Here is a 27,209-nt window from a genome sequence, read left to right on the forward strand (position 1 = left end):
TAGGCAGGGGCTGGTGTGTCTAATTGTTCTGTGTGACGGAGCCGAGAACTATACAAAGGTCTCAGGATTGTTTTCCACTGGTTCACATGTAGCTGTTAGAACACAGCTACTCCCCTGTTGAAGCTGCTTCTGATGTAGATGTGTTCACACCCTCAAGCTGTGGTGCCTGAGGCTTAGTTCTCAGAGGTATTAAATATAATCATCTTCCATCCGGTTCCCAGGGGTGGGTGCTCAGCACCTCTGAAGAATCAGTCTTGCAGTTCCTGGGCTCCCGTGGGGGACAGGGCAGCCACTAGCATGGTGACCCCCCTGCTAAGGGGAACATTTATATTCTCCAGATCTTGTTAGAAGCACTGAGCAGTCACAGTGCTCCCCTTTCCTTTGAGGTTCATTGTAAGCCATCCCCTCTTCTACCTTGCCCACAACTTGCCACATCCTCCCTCCACTTCTGTCCACACTGACTTGTCTTGTATGATTTTGCCATTTCTCATGCTCTGCTTGAAAAGGGGTTTGGACAACTGGCAAAACAATCTGAAAGGAGATGGTGCAGTGACAGCATTGTGAGACTGAGCAGAACAAAGGAAAGATTCTTAGTGGTTGAATATTTTTAAGCCAAAGTTAGCGGTATAATTTCGTATCCCCTGAATCAGTAGCAAGAGTTTAATTAACTTCCATTTGGCAGCTTCTATAAATGGTTGTTTCATCAGAGCTTCGAGCATATGTTTGACAAGCGTGCATGTATTGAAAAGGCATACAAGGTTCTTTGGGTAAATCCGATATCGTTGGTCTAATAAAAGAGATCAGATTCACCCAAAGAACCTTGTCTGCCCGTGTCCTTAGACCAACATGGCTGCAACCTACACCCCTGTATTTGAAAAGGACTCAGAACTGCTTAAGTTCAACGGTTTCAAACAATTTCCAAGTATTTTCTTACAAAATGGCTCTGCCTCTCCTATCCCCTGGATCCCTGGCTTCTTACATTGTTTTGAAATGAGATTAGTTGATTTGATTTTCCTTATTTTCTAAAAATGGTAATTTCCTCTATCTCTCCCCCACCCCCACCGAAACATTTCCATATGGTTAAAACAAAACAGAGGCTCTGTATCAGGCCTCAACTTTTCCTGTCTTGCTTTTTCAGGATGAAGTTTCTTATGCAGAGCAGAAGCCTGTGATGGCTTTGTGCAAAAGCTATGGACTTATTTTTTTTTGTTTTTGGCGGGGGGGGGGGTCCCCCTATAATTTACTCCAGCAAATCCCTGGAGTCATGAATAGTTTCTTTCACCTCTTCAAGGTGTCATGAATCAGGAAGCCGAGAGATATCTACTTAAATCATTCTGAATCAAGTTACATGCTGCTGTCATTTAAACTGCTGCTAGCAAAGGGCTGTTTATGCAGAGCTTGGTGTCCGAGGCAATAACTCCTTGCCCTGTCCCTGAAAGAGCAGCGTGGCAAGGTGTCAACTCAAGCTAGCATTTTCCCCTGAATGACAGACCTGTTTTTTAAACCGCTACAAATAGAGGGTGAGCTCAAGCTCTTTGCCTGCAGGCCAGGCAAAGTGCCAGCAGCGACCCACGGGGAACACCACGAAGTGCCAAGTGTGGCGGGGCGCCGGAGGGGCGATCTCACTGCAGAGGGGCGGCGTACCTCCCCTGTTGTGGGGGGAGGTGGGAGTTCCCTAGGGGGAAATCTGCCTGTTCCCAGCCCTGCACAGGACACACAATTGCAGCCGCGCCGGAGCTCAGGAGCAGCGCAGCGCACACCCCCCTCCAAGGAAGAAGACACTTTTCCAATTGGCAGAGGAAACTTGCTGCAGGCTTTGCATATCCTTGCAACACAGGGCTGTGTGTGTTATCTACTGGGAAGGAAGTGGTCTGGAAGTCAAGCTGCTTTTTTATTTCCTCTGCGTTAAGAATAAAATCCCTCCTCTTCTATTGTTTAACAAGAGCAGCAGCTGGCCTCGGGAGCAGTTTCTTGAGCACTCACAACAGGTACAATGATTTCTATTATATCTCACGCCTAGGTTAGGTACTCAGGGGCTGACTGGTCGCTGCTGCCCTGCACCGTGTTGGCAACGGGGGTGCTGCTCCTCTGTCTCGAGCGCTTTGTTTTCAGAGCCTTTGCTGGAACCAAGTCTCTCCGGCGGTTGTGCCAGTCGGCTGAGCAAGGGGTCCAGCAGGTCCCAGCTCTCTAGATAGCTTTCACATTTGCCACAATCCTTTCTGGACACTGTGCTATTTTTTTTCTGTCACAGTGACAGCTTTTCCCCAAAGAGAAACAGTAACTTTGATAACTCAGTTGCCTCCATTAAACACACACCTGCCTGAATTGAATTCTTTTCTCCTGTGCATGATCTATTAATTATGGCTTCCTTCTCATCCAGCCTCCTCTCTGTATAGTGCTGCAAATCTTTACTTATGACTGGGATTGAAATAGCTTGTGTACATTTGACCTAAGAAAGCTTTTTCTTTAAGTGAAGGGAAAGCACCCTGGCATGTTAACTGCTTTTCCTAGAGGTTTCTTCAAATGTTTGTATTGGCAGCATATGTAGCTTTGGACTTCGGGCCACTTACTCCTTGGTTGAAGCATTATCTCTGATTAAAAAGGAGCTTCAGATATATGGTTTGCTTATTGGGTTCCTAGGGAGATAAGGGTGTAACAGACCTGGCCTTCTCATCAGGCGGTGCGTGGCCTTGGGGACGGCCATCAGAACCCAACAGTGACAGGCAGGTGCTTCTAGCTCACTTCCCTCGAATGGCTTAAAAAAGAATAACCTGCTAAAGGAAAGAAAGGGGGGTTGTGCCTTCTTGCAAGAACAGAGGTGGCCTGAGGAATTTTGTCCACAGTCTGTGCTTGTTTAGTTCGTTCTTCTGCTTATGCTTAAAGTTATTTTTCAGAATGACAGGCGAGTGGGCAGGACTGTGATGTTCTGAGTTGAAAAGGGATTTTATTTGATTCTTACAAATTCCTCAGGCCTGGTCCTCATCTCATGTGCATGAACGTTACGCCTGTGACTCCGTTGTTGTCAGGGATCTTTCCCTGATCTATGCCAGTGTAAGAGAAGGGAGCATCCGGCCTCTGTCTTTTCTTTGCTTGCCTTGTTTTGCATTTCCTTTTGTCAATAGACTTGACTCTGACAAACAGCTGGGAGAAAAACTGTATTTGTCAATTATTAGAAACTACTGCCCCATGAATGAGCGCTGAAAACACACCCAGGGCCAGGTTCTCTTAGGCATGTAAGTAGACTCAAGCACTTAAATGCAATCCTGAGCCTCTGAAAAACAAGTAATGCAGACCGTGGATGAGTCCTTCTGCTTTCTCCTTGTTTTTGTGACTCAATCTTCCGAGTAAGATGACAGCATGTTACCAAAGCGGATGCATTAGCTTGAACAGAGCAGAATAGGGTCACCTTTAGATGCCTAAGTCTGCTTATGCACCTAATAGATGAAACAGAATCTGGCCCTGGCTCTTTTTTAACCTTCAAATGAAGCCAGAGAAAACAAACCCCAGCATTACTAATACTTCTAAGTGAAGAAAAACAATCATAGATGTTTTTATAACCTTTCAGGTTATCTCTCTCTCATAAAGAGGCAGCAAAAAGCATTACTTTTTTCTTTCTTTTGCTATTTAAAAGATATTAGACGATAGGAAGTTTGTCAGTACCATTTCCTCTGTGTAATTCCTGTAAACTGTGTTGGGCTAATCTAATTTCTATTGTAGTGAGGTTTAACAATTGATTGCTTTGCCTTCCGTTTCTGATTTTGCTCTGGGATGGAGTCAAAGGAAACTGCATAGCAACAGCGCAAAAGAAGGACACAAAGCCTGATTCATTTCTCACATATGCCGGTTGTGTTAGCAATGGGCATTACATTCATGGGATTGCTCCTGGTTTATGAAGTGTAAGTGATGCAGTGGATTTATTGCGATACCCTCACTAAACCTGCAGCTTTTCCTCAGGCAGCGCTCCTGCTGATACTGCTGTGAGCCAGGCGGGGAACTCTGACTCTAACTAGAGGATTTTGATGTTCTTTTCAGTGGGAAACGTGTGTCTAAACCTCCTTGGTGGCTTTGAAATTCATGCCCTGCAGCATTTCCCTCCAGGAAAAAATTCTCCTGCAAAATAGATCTCCGTGTCTTTGAACACTCTCTACTGTCCAGTCTCCCCATTGCAGTGGAACGGTTGCATAGGTAGCCAGGCTCTATAGGAATTATTTATAATTTCTGTGTAATAAAGCTAAATCCCAGCTTCTCTTAGTTGTTCCTGTGGGTATTTTGTAAGAATTTCAGAATGTCAAGTGGGCACTGGAGTCACTACGATAAGAAATCTTCAGCAAACACACAGAGCAGCCCATAGAGTGCTGTGCACCAAGGGGAAGAAAAAGCACTGGACGCATATGTGTCTGTGACAGAGGAAGAGGAGGGGAGGGGTGATTTTAAATCTAACTGTTAATGTTTATCCTCTGCTCCCAGCTACTAGTCCTGCCTTTCTCTTTAGCTCATGCCTGCCTCTTGGGATTTTCCTTTTTCTTGGAAGAGGGCAAAAATGGAAATACTAATATGGACAAGGACTCCCTTTATATTCTGTTGTTTTCTGTTATCTGCATCTGTAAACTAAAGGGAAGCCAGAAACCTTCCATTTTTGGGCATTCGGCTCTGGACCCAGCAAGTTCTGCCAGCACCCAGCCTTCCTGTCTGCCAGAGGACCCTGACTCTTGATCAGAGCAGAGAGGAACCGAGGAGAGGAGACATCAAGCAGGCAACTGATCTCCAGGGCCCATAGCCTGGAAGAGTCAACATGCTGGAGCAGATTCATCTTCTGGCTGCTGTGACAGTTCTGGGTGTCTTAGAGCAAGGTAAGCCAAGCATTTAACTGGATCAGGCCAGGTACCATCAACACCCTCCCACTCTTCTGTTTGCCTAATGAATGCATCAGTTTGCCTATTAAATGTCTGCCCAGGTACCTATCATTCTGCTGTTCTTCAGTGTTTTCTAAGAGTATGAACCACAAATTGGGGCCAGGGGTATAGGCTGTAGCCGTGTTGGTCTAAGGGCATAGACAAGGTTTTTTGGGTAAATCTGATATCTTTTATTAGACCAACTCAAACTGGGGCCAGGGATGTCAGGATAATAGAGGTTCCCCCCCCCGAGATTCAGTCTCTACCTGTTTGGGATTTTCTTTTCCTCCATAAATGAGAAGATGCTCCCAAAGAAAGAGAAGAACCTGTTTGACAGGTAGGCTCCTTACGGCTCCTTGACTGCACATGCTGTTCAGTTGAAATTAAAAGCCTGGAGCTTGCAGCTGTGGAGAATGGAGGCCCGGAGAAACACAGTCCTGGCCGGCAGGAGTAAGCGGTTCTGGGAGGGAAGGATCTTCCTAGACCTGTTCCTACCTTGCCTGTTTTTTGCTTATGGGCAGGATCAGCTCCTCCACCAGTGATTACACGTAAAAAAAGATCAAAATGGAATGTTTAAAAATGTCAACATCAAAATGTGACTGGATGTTGGAAGACTATCATTCCTCAGACAGTATCTGAACAGTTACAAATTAAGAAGACTTTATAAACCCTGGTTTGTTCTTAGACAAATTGAGAATGCAAATGATTATCTCTTTAACATTGTTTTACAAATAAAACATATCTTTCTTCTGGGCAGTGTTCTGGTTTTTGCTTATTATACGACATACTCCTCTTCAGAAACAATGCAGACACAATCAGATCACAAGTAACCATGTTTATGGATTGGTTACAAACACGCAAAGCCCAGTTTAAACCACGGTGCTGTTCTGACCAATGGCTTTTAGGACATAGAACCTGGTTACTAGGAATTAACAAACTACCGGTACTACTTTATTCCCATATGCTGCTATTAGCTGAACCAGCAGATGTCTTCAGAGTTTCTCTGAAAACGCAGCAGCTATGTATAAAAGACCAGGGTTTTTTGTGACATCTTTTATCGGGCAAACTTTTAGACACACTCTGCCCTTCTTCGGGTCACTGAAAGTTTGTTAAACTTCTCTCTCAGACATACAGTTGGTCCAATAAAAGATATCAAAAAAACTCCTTTATCTCTCAAAGCTACAGCAGTGATTCACGTCTACTACCATGTAACCGTATGCACTTTCCTGTTAAACTAATTTGGAGCATCCTACATCTCTAGATAGAGATATGGTTTTTTATTTGTTAATTTTCCTGTGATGAGTCTAAGACAGGGGTTGCCAATCAGGGGTACGCGTATCCCTCAGGGTACTTGAGAAGGCCACAGGGGGTACGTGGCTGTGACACGGAGAAACCAAGGGTAGGGCCGCCACCACTTTGTGCCGCTGCGTGCCATGTGCCGCCAGCACTTTTGTTTTCGCTGGTGCTGCTAGCACTTCTGGTTTTGACGATGTGGCCCAAGGGACACTCTCCCACCCCAGCCACCTGTCAGCTGACTGCCGGGGGACTCCCCGCCTCTCAACCAGCTGCAGGGGATACACCGGCCAAAAAAAGGTTGAAAACCCCCAGTCTAAGATGTAAGTGTGCTACATGGTCACACTCGATCAGATGTAATTCAATGCAGTTGTTCACTTTAACTTTGCAGTCGTGAAATAAATAAGCAAACCCATCTTCATTCATTGGGGATTTCTCACTGTCACTAACAGCAGTGTTTATTCATTCCTAAAGATGTTTGTCATAAGTAACGGTGATCTAGAGAACAACAGTTCAGATCCTGACCCCTTCCCACAAAGAAGTCCATATTAAAACACAAACAGCTGCAGATGATGGGACTGTAGAAAGAACTTCCTGACAAGACAGCACATTTTGGATTCTTGTCAATTGGCAGAAAATTAAATTCATAGAGGCTGCCCAAGTGCAGGGGGGCTGGACCTGGTGATCTGTGAAGTCCCTAATATCTATGAAATCTATGAGGCTGCTGGCCTGCCCGCCTGGTAAAGAGCGTGCAAGGGCATTCAGCTGCCCTCCTTTCCCCAGCCCTGGACCAACACAGGCAGAGAGCTCCCTCGCAGAAGAAGGCAGCAGGGCTGAGCACCCACCTTGCTGCCTACTGCTGAGGGGCGCGCGGGACTGCTGAGAGCCAGCGAAGCACAGGGTCAATATTCTGAACTCGGCTAGCTTGAAGTGGACACGAACTTCCCAGGCAGGCAGCCAATTTTCCACAAGAAAGAATTTAAACGAAACCTAAGTTTTTCCATGGCAAATGCTGATTGTGCAATCAGAGCTTTTTCTGCCAGAAGATCACTGTTCTCTGGGAGTTTATCTAAATGGTTGATCATCCCCACTTGTTCACAAGTTGTGCTGAGTTTTCATTCAAATTTCGGCTTCCAGCTGTCAGTTCGTGCACCATTTGGAATTTTGTGCGTTCTCCTTTGAAAAGACCTTGGAGCCCAGGTGTCAAATCACCTCTCCACGTCCTTTTGGATAAAGTAAACTGACATAGAGCCATGTGGGATGCAGACAGTGTAACGCAGAGTCCAGGCCATGTGAGCTGGACTGTGTGAGCCCCGCCAGAGCACTGGTACATTCCCTAATCTCCTCTCCGAAATACGCAGGCAAGGTTCTTTGATGTGATGTCTTTTATTAGACCAACACCAAAAACCCAGCATCTCTGAAATACCTGACTTGTGGAGAAATCTGATTCTGTCCAAAAGCTCCTTTATTCATTTGGGAGTATTGATAGGAGGCCTCCACATAATTTCTTTATGGTGGGGTTAATTTCTTTATGGCAGGAGTAGTCTGAAGGCCGGGGGGAGGCAGGGAGGCAGAAGACACGGCCCTGTTACATGCAGAGATGTTACTCTAACCTCCCTTTCCGCTCTTCTGTGTGCTGTTGGATCGTAGTAAGAGGATGCAGCTCATCAAAGGAGCTCCATCACCACAGTTCATCTCCAGGCAGGCTGGTAACATCATCCTTCCCTTACTCCTTTCCTTGCAGCTTACTTCAGCCTCCAGGTGATCTATGCCAGGAGGACGTATGGCATTTCTCCTCCCAAAGTTGCAGGGCCCCCAGAATTTGAGAGGATCTTTCGAGCACAGTAAGAGGCTTTTTGCAGTTTGTTTAAAGAAGCTCCATACAGTAGCATAGCTAGGGTCGGGCAAGTGAAACACCTACCCCAGGGTGCCAGTTTAGAGGGGACCATCCCCAGGGAGCCCATGCCGTGGTATCAGCATTCAGGGGGAGGGGAGCATCTGTGATCAGGTAAGACTGAAGCACTGGGCACCAATTCCCCTTTACCCTTCACCCCACTTCCTGGTATCTCTGCCCACGGCACAAAAATATCTCATTTTGCCTCTGCTCCCAGGCTCTCACTGGTGGCAGAGCTGATCAGACAACTTCTTCATAAGGCTTCATGGGGCTGGAGGTGCTTCCAGTGTTATGCTAGAGACGGGGAGCTGGAGGAACTGTTTTGCCAGGGCCAGAGTCATGAGGAGGTACACCCCCCTCGCCTGCTCTGTCAGTCAATCTGCTGTCTTGGTGCAGCGCTTGTTGGGTTTTTGGTAAAGCTCTCACAGACCCATCAGAGCTATACATTCTTCCTGCGGGCACTGGCTCGGTCTGGCAGGGCCCCGATGGCAGCGTCACTGTGATATCATGCATCGACACCACAGGTAGTAGTGTCCATGCTGGATTTGCTCTGAGGTTAGCTGCTGTGGCTCAGTCATGAGTGGCTGGGGCACACAGGAGCCTGAGATTTGCTCATACACATCTCAGCCATAAATGACAGAAATTATGGCCCAAAGGTGCCAAGGGCAAAGGCAAGGACAAAATAAGGGAAGGTGAGGCAAAATGCTGGTCACAGGACCCGGGGCACTGTGCACCATTGCCCATGCTTGGGTGCTGGCTTGTGGAGAACTTGTCTGTGGAAACACAGGAACCTGCAGCCCCTGGGAGATGCAGAAGGAACAACCCTATTCTTCCTCTTTTCCTTCAGGGTGAATTGCTCGGAGTATTTCCCCATCTTCCTGGCTGTTCTCTGGCAGGCTGGCCTCTTCTTCCATCAAGGTGAGACTGCCTGGCTACCGGGTCAGACAGGAAATGCTGCATCTGCTCTCCATAGCTTGGCATGCTAGCCGTGTGCTGGCAGTCAGAGGTGATGGGCCCGGCTTCCTCAATTCTCTGTCCGGATCGCGCTCATAGTAGATATGGAGCCACCAGGATCTGCCCCAGAGGTTAAGTCTGAAAGGGGTGGCCTGGAAACAGAGAGGTCGGGCAGCAGCTCTGCCTGTCCGGAGGGGTGGTCAGAGCTTCGAGCTGAGGAGCAGTCACCTCTCTTGGGTGCCCAGGCAGCTCCCCAAAGCTTTTGGTGTGGGCTGCTAGGATTTGTTTCCTTTCCATTGCAGGTCTGGCTGCTGTCTGTGGCCTGCTTTACCTCTACGCACGCTACCTCTACTTCACAGGGTATAAGGAGTCTGCCTCAGGAAGGTAATGGTGACTTGCTGGGCACAGGCATTGAGCTCCCCTGGGGTTTTGGGTATGGGGATATAAAGCCTGAGGTGTGTGGCCTGGCTCACTTCCTGAGGCTACAGCTTTTCCTCACCTTGTTCAGGCCTCCCTTTGAAAGATCACCAAGAATCAGAGCTGCCAAGCATTCTCTTCCCCTGGATAGGGAGGTGCAGTCGGGGCTAGAGTAAAGGAAACAGTGACTGTATGGGACATTGCAGAACCCTGGCATAATGTTTCATAAAGGCTGCATTACATCTCATGGGAAACCCGTCCCAACACCACTGCGCTTGTCATGACGGTACCAGGGGCACGGGTACAGATTGGGGCAGGAGGTATAGAGCACGTGCAGAGTCTTCTGAGGTCCTGAGCTTCCCCTGATCGTAAGTATCAGGGGAGCCAGCGCAGCGGAGGGGATTAGTGCAGGTGGAAAGGGAAGGTCTGGGCCAGGGAGGGGTGAGGGAGCCTGTGTGACCTACCCTCTCTACACCTCTCTCCCCTCCTGCAAAGGAGTGTCATGTGAGAGGCCAGTGGTTCAAATTCATTTTCAATCCCTCCAGGTTAGTCCCGATGTACTTCAACGCTGGGTTAATCTGGATTCTCACTGGACTGTCAGGAGCTGGGATCCTGCACTCTCTGCTCTCTCACTATGTGGGGCTGAACATCCTGTGGCTCATGGACTTATGAGAAAAGCATCTACCTGGGCAAAGCCTTGCCTTCTCTGCCACACTCACAGGTGCCCGCTTCATCCTGTCCTCATGCTGTGTCCTGTACCTCTACTAACAGATTTGCTGTGCCCAGCCCTGCCTTCCCGTGTAGGGAATGTCAGCTCCCACATTTTGAGCACATCGTGTGTCGGCTCCCTGGAACTGGCAAGAGCTGCTAGGGAAACACTGGAGTGAAGTCAGCCAAGGCTGCCCTCCGATAAGTGGCCATGAGGAACGTCCCTGGGTGGGGTGGCAGAACCCAGAGGAAGTGTGACATGGGGCACTAGAGGGGATGCCCAAGGAGGCTTTCAGGGAACACCTCCCTGCCTCTCAGCTGCCAGCTCTGCTGTCTCTCCAGACCTCACCTCTTTTTGCAGAAGCTACAGCACTGGGAAGGGTGACCCTGCTGGGTGCCAGTGCTTGTAAGCCAGGTAATTTATTGCACGTATCTGAAAGGTGTTTGCTGTGTTGTTTTGACCATCTGTGGAGCAGCCACAGGATGTCACCTCAAGTTACCCATTTATTCTGACACCTGACTTGCAGCAGAGCTTCTGACCTGCTCTAAGCACAAGATGACTTAGTCGGGCTTTTTGGCATGCTCCTGCCACACAGTGCATCTAACTTGTGCCCTGCATGACCTTTTAACTATGACTTCCCCTGCTTTTGTTTCTTTGTTCTGCTAACCCTGGGAGTCAGGCAAGATGAGAGAAGAATGAGGAGAATCCAAAGGCAGGCAGTGGAACTAGCTGTGTTGTAACCGAGGCCCATATAAAGAGGCAGCTTTGAGCTCCCAGTTTGGAATAGACAGACCGAAGGTGAGACTGTCCTCCAGACTGGGCAGCCATGCTGTGACTTCCCTGTGTTGGGCTGATTCCTCTTTGATTAGGCAACCAATAGACCCAAGACAGCTGGTGATCTGAGCTCGCTCACTGGGAACACGGTTCATGAGCTAATAGTCCCTTGCCTTGATTCACAACATCAGGGTGACACTATAGAGAGGACATGGGTGCTGGATGCCAAGTGATCAATCTCAGGGGCAGTTTGGGCCTTAAGCCTATACAGAAAACCATCAAAACTGTATGCAATACATTGGTGTCACGCGGCTTTTACTTTGGGGTCTGGGACGGAAGCCTTTATTTCAAGAAATCCTGGTTCAAAGAACTGCAACTTTGCCTGACTAAGGCAACCCCAGACTCTCGCAAGACAGAGGAACTGCAGGACTCCCCAGGTGATTGCTCATGGGAGGATTTCATTCCTCAAGAGCCGCCCTGGCTCTCAGGGTCACATCTGAGGCAGGCATGTGAGAATGCTTTTGGGTGGGCTCACAGACACAAGAACCTTGTATGCTCCTGAGAAGAATTTATATGGACCGGAACAGATGGCCATAGGCATGTTTAAGCTGTGAGATGGCTGGCTTAGGGCTCTCATAGAAATTATTCTCCTTACTACATGGCTCAAGGGACCTAAAGAGAGTTAGTCAGTACCCCTGGCAGAAAATAACACCATCACTTAATAACTAATAACTGCTGAGCTTGGCTGGGCTTTTCTGTTAATAAGGATGACTGTAGCAGTTTTGATGTACAAGTCTCAAACAATTATTGCACAACAATATATATGTAAAGTAGTGGCAATAAAATGACTGTGAGATCATTGTGTCGTGTCCTCCTTCCCAGGCTGGCGTGCAGCACAGAACATTCACACCTGACTGGCTAGTGGGTGTTGGCCAAATCACATCTGATCCCTGCCTCAGTTTCCCTGCTATAAAATGGGACAGAAGAGATGTCTTATATGACTTCAGTAATGTAGCCTCTGAATTTTAGAGGTGATGAGCACCTGCAGCTCTTGCTGATTTTGCTGAGAGTTGACTGCTCAGCACCTCTGAGAGTCAGGAGCATTTTTTCAACAGCTCAGCACCCACAACTGGGTCTTATCTCTTACCAGATGATTCCCATGCTGGGTTTTCTAAAGAACTCAGCATCCAAAACACTGAGTGCTCTGGGAACCAGCCCTCAAAGTTGGTACTGTGGCTTTAAAAATGCAAAGCTGTCTGTGCTAAGTCTGGAGGGGGACTCTACCTCATTTCCATATTGTGAAAAGCAGTCACATTAACACACTGTCAGTTAAAGAAATCTTATACAAAAATTATCCAGATTGGTCCCTGCGTCTGCCATTAGTAACACCTAGAATCATGAAAGCCAAAAAAAAAATGCTTGAGATGAATGCCGTTCCAGCATTTCATCCAGCTTGAGCAGCAAGAACCCCCTTGAGTGAGTTCTGCTTCCTGGCTCTCACCCCCTCAGCCAGTGTAGCAGCATCTGTGGGGTAGCAACCATTGCTGGGAAAGGTTTAAATCCAAGTGACACCAAAGGTCCATAGCACTATGGGGTCCCTGACCCTGGCTGCTATAACGATACAAACAACAATGACAAACTGTTCTTCTAACAGCTTTGGTGAAAAGCTGTTAGAAAAGAGGTTTTGGTTTTTTTTACACAGACTTTGTAACATGCCTGGGGTAGAGGCATCTTACTTCTGTCCCAACATGAGCTATTATTTAGCTTCTCATACTAATGCAGTCCATCATCTCTTACAAGTTGATCACAAGCCCCACATTTTTAAAGCAAAATAACCTACTGGTGTAGAGAGAGTTAAAACAAAATTGTCCAGTCCTGGGGTGCCCCTGCAGAGTCTGGTTCTTTGGTAAAAGCCTTGCTTGCTGTCTCACACAAGCTCATTGGGATGCTTATCACTGCTCCAATGTCCCTGTCAAGCACCAGCCAGTTTTACAACCCTGCCAGTCTCCAGAGCCTGCCCACCCTCCCGCCTGCCCCATGTGAGGCCTGGCTGCTTGCCTGTGTGCTGGGTGGTGTGGTGGGGCTGCGGGATGGCTCAGCAAAAAACAACTAACGATTCAGCAGCATGAAGCCCCTATGGCCAGCTCTCTCCTCTACCGCAGAGCATCAGGATTACAAAGTGCTGCTGACAGGCTCTGGCTCCAGGTCTTTACATCTTTTTTCCACTCTAGCACACTGCCCCATAAGAGGAACTGGAGTTTATTTTCATACAAGGCCACCCTTTGAAGAAGGAAAGCTCCCTCCTTTCCTTCAGAGACCTTGCCAGTCCACTGCTGCCTAATGTTCTTTAATCAGAGCAGAGTTCACATTAGGTCCAGACAGAATTTAACAGTGTGACAGGCTGTTAACCTGAAAGAAAATCCCACTGACAGACTGGCTACCTGCAAATGCACCCACCCTACCCCACTCACTTCAATCACTTTTTTGGGCAATGTCTCATGGTGTCCTCACAACATCCCTCTAGGGCAGTAGCAGAAAATGAAGCATGGAGAGACTCTGGCCTTTTCTACACATATAATACTTGGACCATTTTAATTGTGGGTGCAACTGCAAGTGTGCAGTTCAGAGCAGTGTAAACCTCCCAGAATGTTTCAATAGTATAGCTGGATAATCAGGTATTATTTTGAACTGGTTTTTCCCTGAACCCATTCAGTGTTATGTGCAGGCACCAAACTTTCCATGACCAGCATCTGGTCAGTCCTCCAGCCATCCCACACTGCACCCCTCTCTGCCCCATCCCCCGCATGGCAACTGGCTGCTCTGGTCTGGCTCACTACTTAGGTGGATGGGGAAGGTGCCTCTAATTTTGGGAGAGGAACAATTAATGCACCAGTTCATATTGTCAGAGCGTGGAACTGGCAGCCACTTGGTGGTATTAAGTGTCAATTGTGCACTGGCTCTGTGTTTCTGGTTGTTCTAGGGAAAGTCTTTTTAAAAGCTGCAGCCTGAGGCACAGACCTTTGGCAGCCTCCAAAATACCTAGCCCCAGAAGGCAGGCAAGGTTCTTTGGGTAGATGTGATATCTTTTTATTAGACCAATGGAGTAGTTGGAACAAAGTACTTTGCAAGTGCTTGTGCCCGAAAGCTTGCAAAGAACTTTGTTCCAACTACTCAGCTGGTCTAATAAAATATGTCACATCTACCCAAAGAACCCTGCCTGCCAATGGCTTTAGACCAATATGGCTACAAGCAAAAACCTCAGCCCCAGAAAGCAGAGGCAATGGTCCAGGCAGCTCCCCACCCGATCGAACTTGTTAAGGTCTTTCTCTGCTACTAGGGAAATCCTGGGGAAACTGGGCTAAGATCAACTGGGGACATTTGAATCCCAAGACCTCTGGGCTTGAGCCTGCATGGATGCCTGCCAATGGATCTGGGAATATCCGAAGTCTCAGGGTGAGAGCCTGGGACAGAGGATGCTTGCCCATTGTAGCACCATACACAGTGTTTGGAATGATTGAGTTCTGCCTGTTCCATTTATATGGTTTTTGGAATGATTATATTCTGCTCAATTGATATAACTTGGAACAGATTTGGCTGATTTGACCTGGAACTTGAAAAGTACTACTTAAAAAAATAAAGACATTTGCTCCCTCCACTGGTGGGAGTTCAAAGCACTACTATACCCGAAAGGTGACCTTTCAACTTAAAACCTTTGGTGATGTATGTGTGGACACCTCTGAATTGTGACAGTCATGAACATGCTCCTAATCAGTGACATTCTTGGTACAGTTCAGTTATGTGCACCCGAACCCACAGGTAACAGTTCTTGAACTCGATGCTAGTTAAAACACTGCAACCCCCCTAGCTGGCTGTAGGGCCTAGGGGAATGTGGTCATCCTGCTAGAAGGGGGCTCAGACCAGCATAACCAACATTATGGGTTGTACCGGCATAACTTTTTCAATAGCTAAGACTGGTAAAACCTAGGCCTAGACCAAGCCTGAATGACTTGCCTGTGATCATCACACCAGCATAGCAAAGAATTCAACCCCTCTCTCTCCAGTGGACCCTACCTTCACCCCGTCCCTCCTCTGGACAGAACTGTTTACCCAGTTTGGGACATGCCCTTTGGCAGGTCCCTCTCACCTCATACACTTGCTTCCCATGTGTTGCAAGAGTTTTCTCCCTTGCCAGCAGCTGGCTGGAAGGAAACTGCTTTGTTGTAGCTCTCCCACCAATCCAGGGGTGGGCAAAATGTGGCCCGGGGGCCAGATGTGGCCCGCCAGGCCATTCTATCTGGCCCACGGGCCCCCTAAAAATTTAGAAAATTAATATTTATCTGCCCCTGGCTGTCTATCATGTGGCCCTCCATGGTTTGCCAAAACTCAATAAGCAGCCCTCTGCCCAAAATAATTGTCCACCCCTGCTTGACTAATCCATTTCCTCCCCCCTGTCAAAACAGGCAGGGGAATTTAATGGACCTTGGGTGAGTTACTTATGGCTCTGTGTACCCATTTCCTGGTCTGCAAAAGAGAGATAATGACTTGTTTGCTCTTTAAGGCTGGGTGTGGTGAGAAGTAAACTGCAAATGCTTTGGAGATGTAAATACTGGGCGTTGACAACATTCAGCCTGACAACTTGTGAGCCTTGGGATACTGGGCATCTTTGTCCAAGTCTTTGCTTCTAGAACTGCATAATTTTGGGAGAATCTTGGCTTCTGTTTGCTTTAATGTTAGATTCTAGTTCTGAGGACGGCACAGGAAGATTAATGTAACCCACACACAATGTACAAGCCATTTTGCACTACAAAGGTGTTTTGGTTTCAAGAGATGATCATGCTTTATATATGCTGGATTTGATCATGTCCTCTGTATCTTGCCTGCTTGTTAGTCTGGGAAGGAGAAATATGCTGCAGATAGGCAGGAAAGCTCCTTTGTCTAGAGATACTGTAAACAAGAGAGTATGGGGCTCAGTTGTGTAAGTAAGGGGATGACACCCTTAGTCTGATTGGCTAACCTGGGAAATGTTCTTATTTTAATTAATTGGTTAAAAGGAAAAACTGGAAGCATGGCAAGCCCTGATTGGAGAAGCTAGGGTGATGTCACACCAGGTATGTAGGAAGAGGGAGCTGGGGGCTAGGAGGACCCCAGGGAGGGCTCCAGTCAGAGAAGCCAACATGAAGGAGAACTCCCAGGGGAGTGGGAGAGTCTCTGAGTCTGGGACTCCCCTCCTCTCTCTGTCCCCTGCTCTGCTTTCTTGGGTTTGGGGTAAGATAATATTATGGGGGTATTAATCCCTGGAGCAAACCACGAGGATTAGAGCCTGGTCCTTTTCATTGCTATATCAGTTGCTTGTGTCAGCCTAGCTGGGTAGCTGAGCCCATCTGCAGCCCAGGCCCACACCAGGATAGGTCTGGTTCCTTTTCTTTTGTGTGCTTTTACAGTTTTCTGCTCCAGCTGGAGCTCTAGGATTTGGATCCAGGAATTTTGGGGTGTGGTCACCCCCCAAAGCCTCCATGTGGAAGTGGAGATTGCTGCTGTACGCCCTTCTAGGAAGCAACTAGGAGGCCCTTGCATCACAGAAGGACCTAGCCGCCCTCCAAGGTGACGTGAACCCAAGGAGCAGCTCGCAGAACCTTCACCCAGCCTGTTGCTGAGCAGACAGAGATGGGGGTACAGGACCCTGGAACTAACACTTTGGGTGAGCCCCCAAGTCCCAGACTGCCTGGCCATTGCTGGAGTCTCCCCAAAAGGGGTGCAAAGTAGAGACTATACCTGGTAGTTAAGAGTGTTTAAATGGCACGTGGTGTTTTCCTTTGTTTCATTGCCTTTGTTTTCTGTAGTAAATCTGTCCTCTGTGTTTACACGGTTTGCTGTTTTTGGGGGTTTTGTTTATGCGGGACACCCCAGCCAAATTCAGTGATCTCAGATTTCTGGGTGGGGGCTTGAGTACAGTGAAAACTTACTGTGTACCCTGAAATTTGTACCCAGCCCTTGTTGCTACCAACTGGTGCTTGGCAGAAGGGTTGCATTAAAAATATGAACCCTAAAACCTCCAAATTGGTAAGTTAAATGCAAAGAACTCTAATAAATTGTTTTGAAAGTTTCGTGATTTTTAAGCTAATCTCAAGAGTTTTTGACCCTGGGATTTTTGTACCATTGGGATGAGTCATTCTGATTACTACTAGACTCTTCCTCTCTCCTATAATGTTTAATGGCTGTTCTTCTCAGCTATTGTTCTTACAAGGGCCTGCATTTTCTCTATATTTCTCTATATTTCAGTTACTCGGGTTCTGGTCTAGCTGCCTGGAATGGAGCACAGGTGTAGGGCAGGAGAAAGCACCTTACACAGATAGATACAGACACAGAGATGCTGGGTAAGGCCTCTGCAAGCACAGCCAACAACATAGATCACAGCCAAATATTTACATTGCATAACTTCAGGGTCACTTCCTCTTCCCCTTCTTGCCTTTGACACTACTTGAATTTCAGCAAATAAAAATAAGGCAAGGTAATACAAAGAGGATGGCCAATTTGTAATATCTGGGTCCTGATTTGAATTTTCTCACTGCTTCAGCTGTTTGGATCCTGAGAGCTGGGAGAAGGCTGAGGTTGATATGAGCCAGAGTAGAAATAAAGACACCGTAAGTAGTTTGGCTACACTCTCTGCTGCCTTGTAAATTTAACAACAAGGGATTTGGCACACTTTAGAATTAAAATCACAATATAGACTACAGATGGTTTCTAACGCATGATACATGAGTACACGTAGAACCAATATGCATACAGGGACATAAAATTATTTTGGAGTTGCAAGGTTGTTGTGGCTAGAGAATGAGGTTAGGAGGACATGGGCAAACTTAAGCGGCCAATCGCTGATAGTCACAGCGCAAATGAATGTTGGGAATGTAACTGTGGTAAAGATGAGCAATAATTTATGTCCCGCTGTGGGTCTGGGTCAGATCTTGCTTCGTGTCTGTTCTGAGGGCCTAACCAAAGGCCACTGAAGTAGATGGAAGGATTCCCATTGACTACAGTGGAGTTTGCCTCAAGTCGTTCCTGTTTGTCTTAGGACTACTATGGAAATGGGACGTGGACTACCATGGAAATCTTTAAGGGTTAAGTCCTATTGTCACAGATGTTAATGTAAGTGTTGTTATTGACTTCACCAGGATCAAGGTTTTGCCCTAAATCTATAGGACCTTCTTCCCTCTCTGTCCTTCCCTTTCCTTCCCAGTGGCTTGTATCATTGATCAGCTGTGGAGCACCCCACTCCCCCATGTCCTCCCTCCTATAGGAACACAGAGGCTCTATGAGATTCACAAAAGTTTAATTGGGGGTCTCTGGCCTATCACCCCATTTTGGCCCTATCTTATTGTAACACGGTTGCTTTAGACAATTAGAACAGCATGTAGGAAAGGCAGACAGCCAGACAGTAGTGTTGCCAGTTCCCTTGAGTCTCACAGTAGCTGAAGTTTTAATTAAAAGCTTGGCTCCAAGGAGTCTTGTCATTCAGGGAGAGACTCAGTTTCAATTAAAAACAGGACATTTCTAGCCCCGGTGGTTGCAGAAAATGGCTTGATTATGTGACTCAAGTGGATCCTAGTGGCTCAAAAAAAGAAAAAGATACTGCTCATTTTTCTTTATTGTTTCCTAACTTTTCAGTCAACCTCAGGGCCACACGGAGGTATGTTGAGTCTCTGCCACTGCAAACCTGGGCACAAGGTTACTATTTATGAATGCTTATGAACTAACTGATAAAGCCAAAGTCCCATCAGGAGTGAGACTTGGATTCTGCCTGGCATGTGACCTTTGTTGAAGAGCAGAGCAGGAGACCTTTTGCTCAAGGTATCAAGTTTGTTTTTAAGACAGGGCACGGGGGAACAGGACTTATACATGCATAGTTCCAGCGCTCTCACAGCTGGAGATTGCTCCTCCCTCCAGCTCCTTTGCATACCTACCTGCAGCAGCTTCACAGCCACCTTTCAGAGCAGACTTGCCTTTCGGTTTCCCAGTGGTGTTTCTGCTGCTTTTTGTGTGTTTGGGAGAGAGACAGAGGCAGAGAGAGCTGGGGGGCCTCAAAGGGCATTTTGTGTCTGGGGTTTTGAATGACAAAGGCTCAGGCCTGGGCTCTGCTGAACTGCATTAAGGAGAGCTTCTCGCCAGGTGGCACTGCTCACAAAGGCTGCTGTGCTGTGTAGGAAGAAAGACTGACAAACATGTTCCTGCGAAGGCATTTCAGAATTAGTCACGTTGAGTCAAGGGGGAAATGCTGCTATTGCAGCTGACTATTTTGGTGGTAAGGCCTGAATTCCCCCAAGCGTGGCAGGCTCGTACAAGGCCCCGGCATGAAGTTATCTGCGTGTTACACACTGACCAAGCTCCCCTAAACTCTTAGCACAGGGTTTTGGAGATGAACAGGCCTCAGGTTACCCTCAAGCTGCAAAAACAGGTACACGTGTTTTCCTACACTCCAGTTGTGAAATCACATGCAGCGTGCATGTGTCGGCAGGCAGGCCTCCACACATGCGTGCTCACGCTTGTCAGGTTGCTGGCAGCCGCATGTTGAGATTCAGAACTGAGCCGCACTGTGCCCCTAATGCCATGCTGCAGAATTTGGCAGTGGGATATATGCAGGCGACAAAGGATAGCAACATGGTACCCACAAGGCCCTGCTGGATGGGACCGGCTGAGCAGATCTGTGGAAGCTGAGCTCTGAATTTTCTAACGGGACATTTGTGAGAGAAACCTGCTGTGAACTGAAAGCAGCAAGTGATGCACAGGGCACATTCAATGGAGATTTCCCTTTGTGATGCAGGCGTGTTACACAGGTTGCCATAGCAGCAGCATCCGTAACACAGGGGCCAACAGCAGGGAAAGAAGTAGGTCAATCTGGTCTAAATAACACCCAGACATGTCAGTCTCAAACTTAGCCTGATCAGGACGGAGAAAATGAAAAGGAGGGGAAAAGAAAGAACGAGTCCAATCTGAAGACAAGACGAATGTCCGTGGCTTTGAGCGGTTTTGTGGTGGAAGAGAAAGAGCATATTTTTAAGTTACCTTTGTGCTGAAATTAGAAAGGCCTGGACCCCAGTGCTGCACCCTCCCAAAGCTGACCATGGCATTTGAAAACACCTTTGTAGCCACCTCTCTCAGGATCCAGATTGCTGCAGCAGTGAGAAAGTTCAGGCAGTGAGAAAGTTCAGGCTAGGACCTTAAATGATTACAAACTGGCTGCCCCATTTTGTTATGATGTTTTTATTGACTGAAATTCAAATGGTATCAAAGGCAAGAGGAGGAAAGGAAGTCACGCTGAAGCTATACAATGTAAATATTCAGTGGTGCGACCCATGTTGTTGGCTGTGTTTGCAGAAGCTTACACTCAGTTTGAGGGCATCCCTGTGCTCGGTCGTGTCCTACACCTCCAGGCACTGAGCCCAGAACCCTACTGACTTTGGGTACCAGCAGGACATCTGTTTAGTGCAAATGGCGGACACACAAAGAGACCCTGCTGGGGTGGGGAAAGCCTGGAAGGGAAGAAGGGAACATGGAAGCACATACATCCACAGGTTGGAGAGGGGGTTGGAGCCTCATATGGGGGACAAAGGTTGCACATAGAGGGGACTAAAGGGGCCCACACTATGGGAGGAGAAGGAATGGGGACATATGAAAGCATAGGGGAGAGACTGGAGGATTAGCAGGGAGTCCCTGAAGTAGAAAAAGGTGGGAGGCCCGAAGGATTTGGGGGCTGGGTTGGATAGATGTAAGGAGTCTCCTGGGAGGTTGAATGAGCTCAGCCGATAAGAGTCACAAACATACGGCCTCCTAGTTTTCCTCTGTCAGGCCTAGACATTCCTGGGTTTGGTATGAAGGGTCTGGTCTGTTATAGCAGAAACACAGGGCTAAATCTTATTCTCCTTCATGAACCTAAATGGCAGGTGGGCAGCTGTATGTCTACACTTCGGGGATACATAGGGCAATTGTTTTGTTGCAGGGTAAAGCAGAATCTCAAGCTGGGCGTGAGTGCCCAAAACTGCAGTTCCATGGCTGCATAAGTACTATTTTACCTGTGCAACCACGTGAAATCCTGTTTCATAAAATGAGCTAAGATTCAGCCCATCGTCTCTACTGTCACCAGCTTAAATGATGTAAATGCTGCATATTTCAGCCAGGCTAGCTTGTAGCTGAAGTGAGTGCCTTTCTGCACACAAGCTGCAGCCCTGCCAGGTTAAAGGTGTGTTCTTACCCCAGGCAGGCTAAAATCCTAATGAGCTCATGGTGGTTTGTAGTTTTTGCACAGCAGCAGTACACGGTTGAGAGAGAGCCCAGCATTTGTCTTCATCAGTTAACCCATATTAATGCTACTACTGCCTTATCCTCATTAGGGTTTTACCTCATATGAGTCACCATGGGTTAGGGAAGAGGAAGGAAGTTAACATCTTTTCTCCTCCTGGAGACAAAAACAGAGCTGCAAAGGTGCATAGGATGTGTGGGGACCTGCTGCAGTTGGTTGAAATACTCTGGAACAAGCTAGCCATTCATTGCATTCACATTTTGCAGGGTGGAGGGGACCAGACTGTATCCTGTCCCAAACAATGGACACATTTCCATGTGCATTAATGTGCTGGAATTATGGCGCATGAAATTTAGTACCTGTAATAACAGGTACTAGCTTAATGCGCCGTAACCAGCACTACTGCGCAGTAGCACCGGTGCACATCTTCTACATGACACTGTTGCACAGTAGACTAATTCTACTGAAAGAAAAATAAAAGAATTAGTTTACGCATTAGCACAGCTTTCACTGCAATGTGCTAATGCACAGTAGAATTAGTCTACCGCGCTTCTAGCGTCTTGTGTAGATGCGCCCAATGTGGCTGCTTTTGTGTTTCTAGTTTATGTGGCTCAGAAGCAGTGATTAGTGAGGAACTGAAAACCAGATACTCCCACTGAGAGAGAATGAAATGAACTACAGAAAGATCCAGGAAGGAATAGATAAAAGAAAGGGAAAGGGGTGAGGAAATAGCCTCTGTTATTTGGACAAAAGTGCAGGTATTCAAAGCACAGATGTTCTCTACAGCAGCAGTAATGCTATGGACTTCTCTCCCTGGAGAAATACCCAGTCTCTAAGCTTCTCTCACTCTACTGACCTGCTGGTACGTAGAAAGCCTACAGGTGGCACTGGGATACCCCTTGGTGTGTATAAATACGGCTGGTTGAGACAGGGTATTGTGAGTCACTGCAAGCAGGGTGATGACATGAGCCAGGCATAACTTCAAGGGGGCAGTGAAAAATCAATACCAGGGAGGAAAGGTCCTGAAGGGACTGCTCCCGAGGGTTTACTGAATTGAAACGAAATCCTCTATGTTGGTGAGTAGCTGAAGGAAGGGCTAGTTAGCGACCAGTATTGTTGGAACTGAAAGGAAGCAGCAGGACTGATCCTGCACCCTTGGAATCGTGAACTTCAACAGGCCTACGACTGGGGCCAGTGGGTTTTGAAAGCTCCCTATACAGGGCCTGGTGAGTTATTGGTACGGAGCTTACCAAGCCGTAAAATAAAAGCACTGGCCTGGTCCTACACAAAAAAGTTTTACAGCTTTGACTATACTGGTATAAACAGTGCAACCTAGCTAGTCTGGATGATTTACATTGGTACAAGCATCCTTATATCAATATAGGTTATTTTGACTTGGCAAGGGAAATTAACTGTAATAACACAAGCCACCTTTTATAATATGGCTGCATTTGCCTGATGGATTGTTTTAGTATAACTGGAGCAATTAAAAGGAAACCAAAAGCAAAAGCTGGCACGACTGTAACCGACGCAGATAGATTGGTACAGAAACTACGTGAGATCCAAGTCTGCATTCAACTAAGGAACAGACAAGCAATAGATGAGCTCCCGAGAAAAGGTAGAAGGGAAAAGGTAGCCGAGGGATCGGCACACAGAGAGAGAAGGGGAGAAAATCTTTTCAGATGCTTTAGGGCCTACGTGAAGAGCGAGGCAGGGGCCCAAGCACTGGGCAGGCTGCCAGTGAACAGAGGAGGGCTGTGGATCAAAGAACATACAATAGCTTCTGAGCAGAGAGGTGGCTGGATTGGCTGGTCTCCATTTAAGCAGAATGAATATCAATGCTTCAAAATGGCTTCAAAACTGGTCTTGCTGGTTACCAAACTTTAGATATAAGGAAGGTCAGGGCAAGGGAGCTTTCAGCCATCTTTAATAACCGACAACCCATTTCAGTGTAATTAATGAGCAAAAAGACAGGCTTTTGCAAGATAAGGTGGAAAACAAGATGACAAAGGTGTAATGTGGGTTCAAAGCCTTCCTTGTATGCACAAAATGAACAGGAGACCCATTGTGCATTACCCAGCTTTGAGAATTAGCAGAGAGGGCGGGAGCACAAGCACCTCTCATACAACATGCATATTTTTTTGTGTAGAATGTAATTTTCTTTAAGCATAAAGATGCATCTTGGTGCCTGCCCAAGCTCCTCCCCTTCAGCAAAAAGATCCCCTTTGATTTCTGCAGTCAAAAGCTTTAGTTAAAAGCCCGTTGTGCACAAAGGAAAAAAAATCACAAAGCATTAGTAGCACGAGACCGCGCTGCACTTCCCTTTTTGTAATCTTCAGATGAGAAATGGGGTGAGACTGCCAGTGCCTTTCAGGAGAATTAATCAGGTCTGCAGATTAACTGAAAGTTAGATGTTTATTTATAAGCAAGTGTTTACACACAAATGCAGGGAGAAAAGCAACTATGAGCTAAAAGCAATGAGCATCAACGGAGAGAAGGACCTAGAGAAGAACTGGGGCAGGATTCTCATGTTTGAAGTATAAATACCGATGGATAAAATCTACATAGGAAAAAGAAAGGGAAGGAGAGTAAACCAAAGGCACTAAGACAGCATATAACAAGCTGCCTCTTCCTTTAAAGAGATGATTTTTAAATACTGATCAGCTATTTGCTTCTCCCCAGAACAGCGTGGGCCAACACACTATTATTTATGATTTGTATTGCAGTAGCACCTAGAATCCTAGTAAAAGATCAGAGCCCAGTTGTACCAGCCACCATACAGATGAGAAAACAACCTGTCTCAGAGGGCCTTACAGCCCAGGTGTCAGACATGACGCGGCTGGTACACACATACGGCTAGAGTGGAGGTAGGATAGGAAGATGAGGAAATGAAACAAGCAGGATTTAGCAGAAAAAGAGAAGTCTGCACTTGTCTCTTTCCCAATCAGTGCCATAGGGGAGCTCTGAGCAGGCAGTGTAGTAGAGGGAGGTTTTCAGGAGGGGTTTAAAGGAAGAGGTGGTGGCAGCGCTGCACATGACAATACTGCTTCTAGTAGAAAGGCTCTGGCTTGCTCACCAAGCTGGTTTATTCAGCATAGCACTAAGCTGACAGGCTCCCAGGGAGGTATTTTTTTCCTTTCTTGGTTTATGCTGATGATATCTGACTTTCTAATATGAATGAAAAAACCGAGCACACAATTAATGACTACAGCCCAAAGGGAAAACCTGGGGGTGGGAGGAAATCACCTTAAGTTCAGACCTGATTGTTCCTTCGGGGAAAAGGTATACCTCCATGGTCTTGTTCCCAACCTGGGTGGATCTGCAGAGATCTGGGGATGCCAGGGCATTTATGTTTACTCTGCACTGGCTCTGATTCAGGCTTCATGGCAGTGCAGTTTCACAGCAGCCCCTCTGCTAAGGACACCTCTATTCCCTGACTGCTGCCTCTGGGGTCACATCCAGATGAGCGTCAACGTGCGGTATGTGGCACCGTAGAGCCGTCTGTGGCATCACACACCACATGTGCATGTGTTCCCCACACTGCTACTTTACAGCATGGAGGGTTGACCCTGGGAGATCCCCGGGTCAAAAAGACTCACGCCTAAAAATGTGGGGCAGTGCACATGGCAGCAGCATGCGCTGCACAAAACTGGAGCCTGGCCGGTCAGGGTCATGCTCCAGCTGCTGGCCAGGCTCTCTGCTGCAGGCGCGCCATGGCTGCAGCTCTCCAAGGCCCCCAGGTGGGGCTGCTGGGGCCAATACAGTTGCTGGCCTCAGCTTCCCGTACCCCACCCGGGGTAACCTGTGCATGCCAGAGTGCATGAAGCACTGGCATTCCCCGGGTACAAGCAGCAGAGGCACAAAGCGTGTGTGCCACTGCTACTTGTCCCTGGAGAAACACACATTCATGCTCATCTGGATGTGGCCCAGGATTCTAGAGAATAGAGGGGCCCATGGACAAGCTGGGACAACTTCCGACTCCTGTCTTTCCTAGGGTAGAAGAAGGATGCACATCCTTCAACCCTGCCTGTCTGGCTCTCTCCCTCACTGCAGACCTGCAGAATATCTACTGCTGGCTCCATAAGAAAGGCAGGGGATGGACTTTTGTTTCCTCAGTGGGGGTGGGACATCAATGAAAAGAAGAATCTTTTTGTGTGTGGTTGTTGGGGGCCAGGGAGGAGAATTATCTGGGCTCATGACTTCCATCTTCAGGGTGAAGGAGGGTAGGCTAACACTTTTTGGAGACTAACTGGGTCAGAGTTTCTGCATATTACTTTTCAAAGGTGCAACTTTTACATTATATTTATGTGTCTGGATGCCTCTTTAACCTGTATACCAGAGCTGCATGTTCTCTCCAGGATTTCCCTGCTTGGTAGGGTGATTTATGCAGAGAGCTGAGGAATGGTATTTTAGGAGTGCCGGCCTAGACCAAAGTGCTGGGTTGAGGTAGCTGAGCCTGTGTGTTAGGTTGTATTTGTTAGTTTTCTCATCTAATTCAGTGCTATCTCATCTAGCTTCTCAGCGTTGTACCTCCTGCTATAGTTTGTTTTGGGGTTCCACAGCTTCCTGCCGCAGGTTTCTTGACTAACTGCTCTGCTTTCAGCTCTCCTTGCCATGGACGCCATTGCCAACATAGTACAGGAGCTGCATGAGTATTGGGAAACCCATTTATCTCGGAGATTTCTGCCCAGGAGGCCCCCACTTCGCCAAATTACTTCCTTGTCCAGTTTCTACCTGCTGGACCACAGGACCCGGCAGATGGAACTAGGTTTGGATTATGGCCTGCCACAGGCTCAGCTGAGCAATGTGAAGTTTGTCTTCCAGGATGGCAAATGGCAGAGTGAAGGCAGCCCTACCCATCAGCTTCCATTTCGGCAATTATTCCCCTCCTCTGGCCAAGAGCAGTCCAACAAGGTCCTCAAGAAGGAGAACAAGACCCTTCTGGAGGAGAACAATTACCTGAAGTTGCAGCTTGAGTTGTTAATGGACATGCTGACAGAGACCACGGCTCAACTACACACTGTGGAGAAAAAGCTGGATGCCTCTGCCTGGCAGGCAAAGATGAAGAAACCGGACAAGGTGCTGATGCTTAAGTACTAGTGGGAATCTTTGGTGCAAGACCTGGGAGTCTGCACTTGCTGAAATAGATGCATATCTGCCTTCTTGCTTCCAGAAGCTTAATAAAGCCCTGAATCAGATCAATCTGTAGTGTGATTTTTGCTTGAATGGGGCATCTATCTTTTCCCACTACCTGCAGGTTGCCACATGCCATGAAGCTGTCCCAGCTTTGCTTTTACTTGTAAAAGCATTGAACTGAGACCAACTCCAAAGTAGGACTATTATTGTTAATGATACCCCCATCTACGTATACCACATTTTTCATCTTGCAAACACCATGCATACGTTGGCTCATTGTAACTTATGATAAACAACTGTGTGCTTGGTTAGATTGTGTGAGGCTACCTGGCAGTTATACCTGGCCACTTGCCTTACCACCCTCCACTTCAAGAAATGGTGCTATCCAACCTCCAGTTACAGTCTGGGTACAGGTTTCTCATGCAGGCTACGATCATTAACACCCCAGCAGAGGCATGTATTTTTTTCACATGGCATGTGTTTAACAGAGGTTGCATCTTGTCAGTCAGGCCCTAAGGGACCACGACCCCAGGGAGAGGGGAGTTCAAGAAGAGTGGCTGCTCCTCAAGGGAGCGATCCTCAATGCACAAGCTAAGTCTATTTCATCTCGAAGGAAAGGCAGCAAGAGGACACAGCAGCCCCCCTGGCTCTCCAGGGACCTAGCAGACCTCCTAAGGCTAAAAAGAAAAGCCTACAAAGGATGGAGGATGGGATTCACCTCCAAGGAGGATTATTCTGCACTGGTCCAGTCCTGCAGGGCACAAACCAGGAAAGCCAAGGCTGCAACTGAACTCCAACTAGCTTTGAGCATCAAGGACAACAAAAAGTCCTTTTTCAGATATGTGGGGA

The 27,209-nt window shown here is 47.4% G+C and overlaps 2 protein-coding genes across 3 annotated transcripts; both read left to right on the top strand.

Annotated features, from left to right (window-relative positions):
• Window positions 1-1,908: 1,908 nt before the first annotated feature.
• LOC109289905 (leukotriene C4 synthase-like) lies at window positions 1,909-25,918 on the top strand. 2 transcript variants are annotated; one of them, XM_019506169.1, is made up of 6 exons: window positions 1,909-1,988; window positions 4,615-4,850; window positions 7,930-8,029; window positions 8,927-8,997; window positions 9,336-9,417; window positions 9,996-12,349. In XM_019506169.1, exons 2-6 carry the CDS (start codon window positions 4,793-4,795, stop codon window positions 10,120-10,122), a joined length of 438 nt encoding a protein of 145 aa, XP_019361714.1. In that variant the 5' UTR covers window positions 1,909-1,988; window positions 4,615-4,792; the 3' UTR covers window positions 10,123-12,349. The 2 variants fall into 2 exon arrangements, with proteins under 2 accessions (XP_019361714.1, XP_019361716.1); XM_019506171.1 differs by lacking the exons at window positions 1,909-1,988; window positions 9,996-12,349 and adding an exon at window positions 25,828-25,918 and having other exon boundaries at window positions 4,505-4,850.
• CBY3 (chibby family member 3) lies at window positions 25,005-26,426 on the top strand. Its single transcript, XM_019506172.1, has 2 exons — window positions 25,005-25,313; window positions 25,828-26,426. The coding sequence occupies exons 1-2, from the start codon at window positions 25,178-25,180 to the stop codon at window positions 26,322-26,324; spliced, it is 633 nt and encodes a 210-aa protein (XP_019361717.1). The 5' UTR covers window positions 25,005-25,177; the 3' UTR covers window positions 26,325-26,426.
• The last annotated feature ends 783 nt before the right edge of the window (window positions 26,427-27,209 follow it).

This window comes from Gavialis gangeticus, unplaced genomic scaffold, assembly GCF_001723915.1.
Source record: "Gavialis gangeticus isolate Ggan-Ray unplaced genomic scaffold, GavGan_comp1, whole genome shotgun sequence".
In the NCBI taxonomy this organism is placed as follows: Eukaryota; Metazoa; Chordata; order Crocodylia; family Gavialidae; genus Gavialis; species Gavialis gangeticus.

Bases quoted from the DNA above. Each gene is read 5' to 3' on its own strand.
- CBY3 (XM_019506172.1), top strand. From the start codon at position 25,178: ATGGACAAGCTGGGACAACTTCCGACTCCTGTCTTTCCTAGGGTAGAA. The intron at 25,314-25,827 runs GCAGGGGATGGA...CTCTGCTTTCAG, and splicing joins CTGCTGGCTCCATAAGAAAG to CTCTCCTTGCCATGGACGCC.
- LOC109289905 (XM_019506169.1), top strand. From the start codon at position 4,793: ATGCTGGAGCAGATTCATCTTCTGGCTGCTGTGACAGTTCTGGGTGTC. The intron at 4,851-7,929 runs GTAAGCCAAGCA...CTTTCCTTGCAG, and splicing joins TCTGGGTGTCTTAGAGCAAG to CTTACTTCAGCCTCCAGGTG. The intron at 9,418-9,995 runs GTAATGGTGACT...CAATCCCTCCAG, and splicing joins AAGGAGTCTGCCTCAGGAAG to GTTAGTCCCGATGTACTTCA.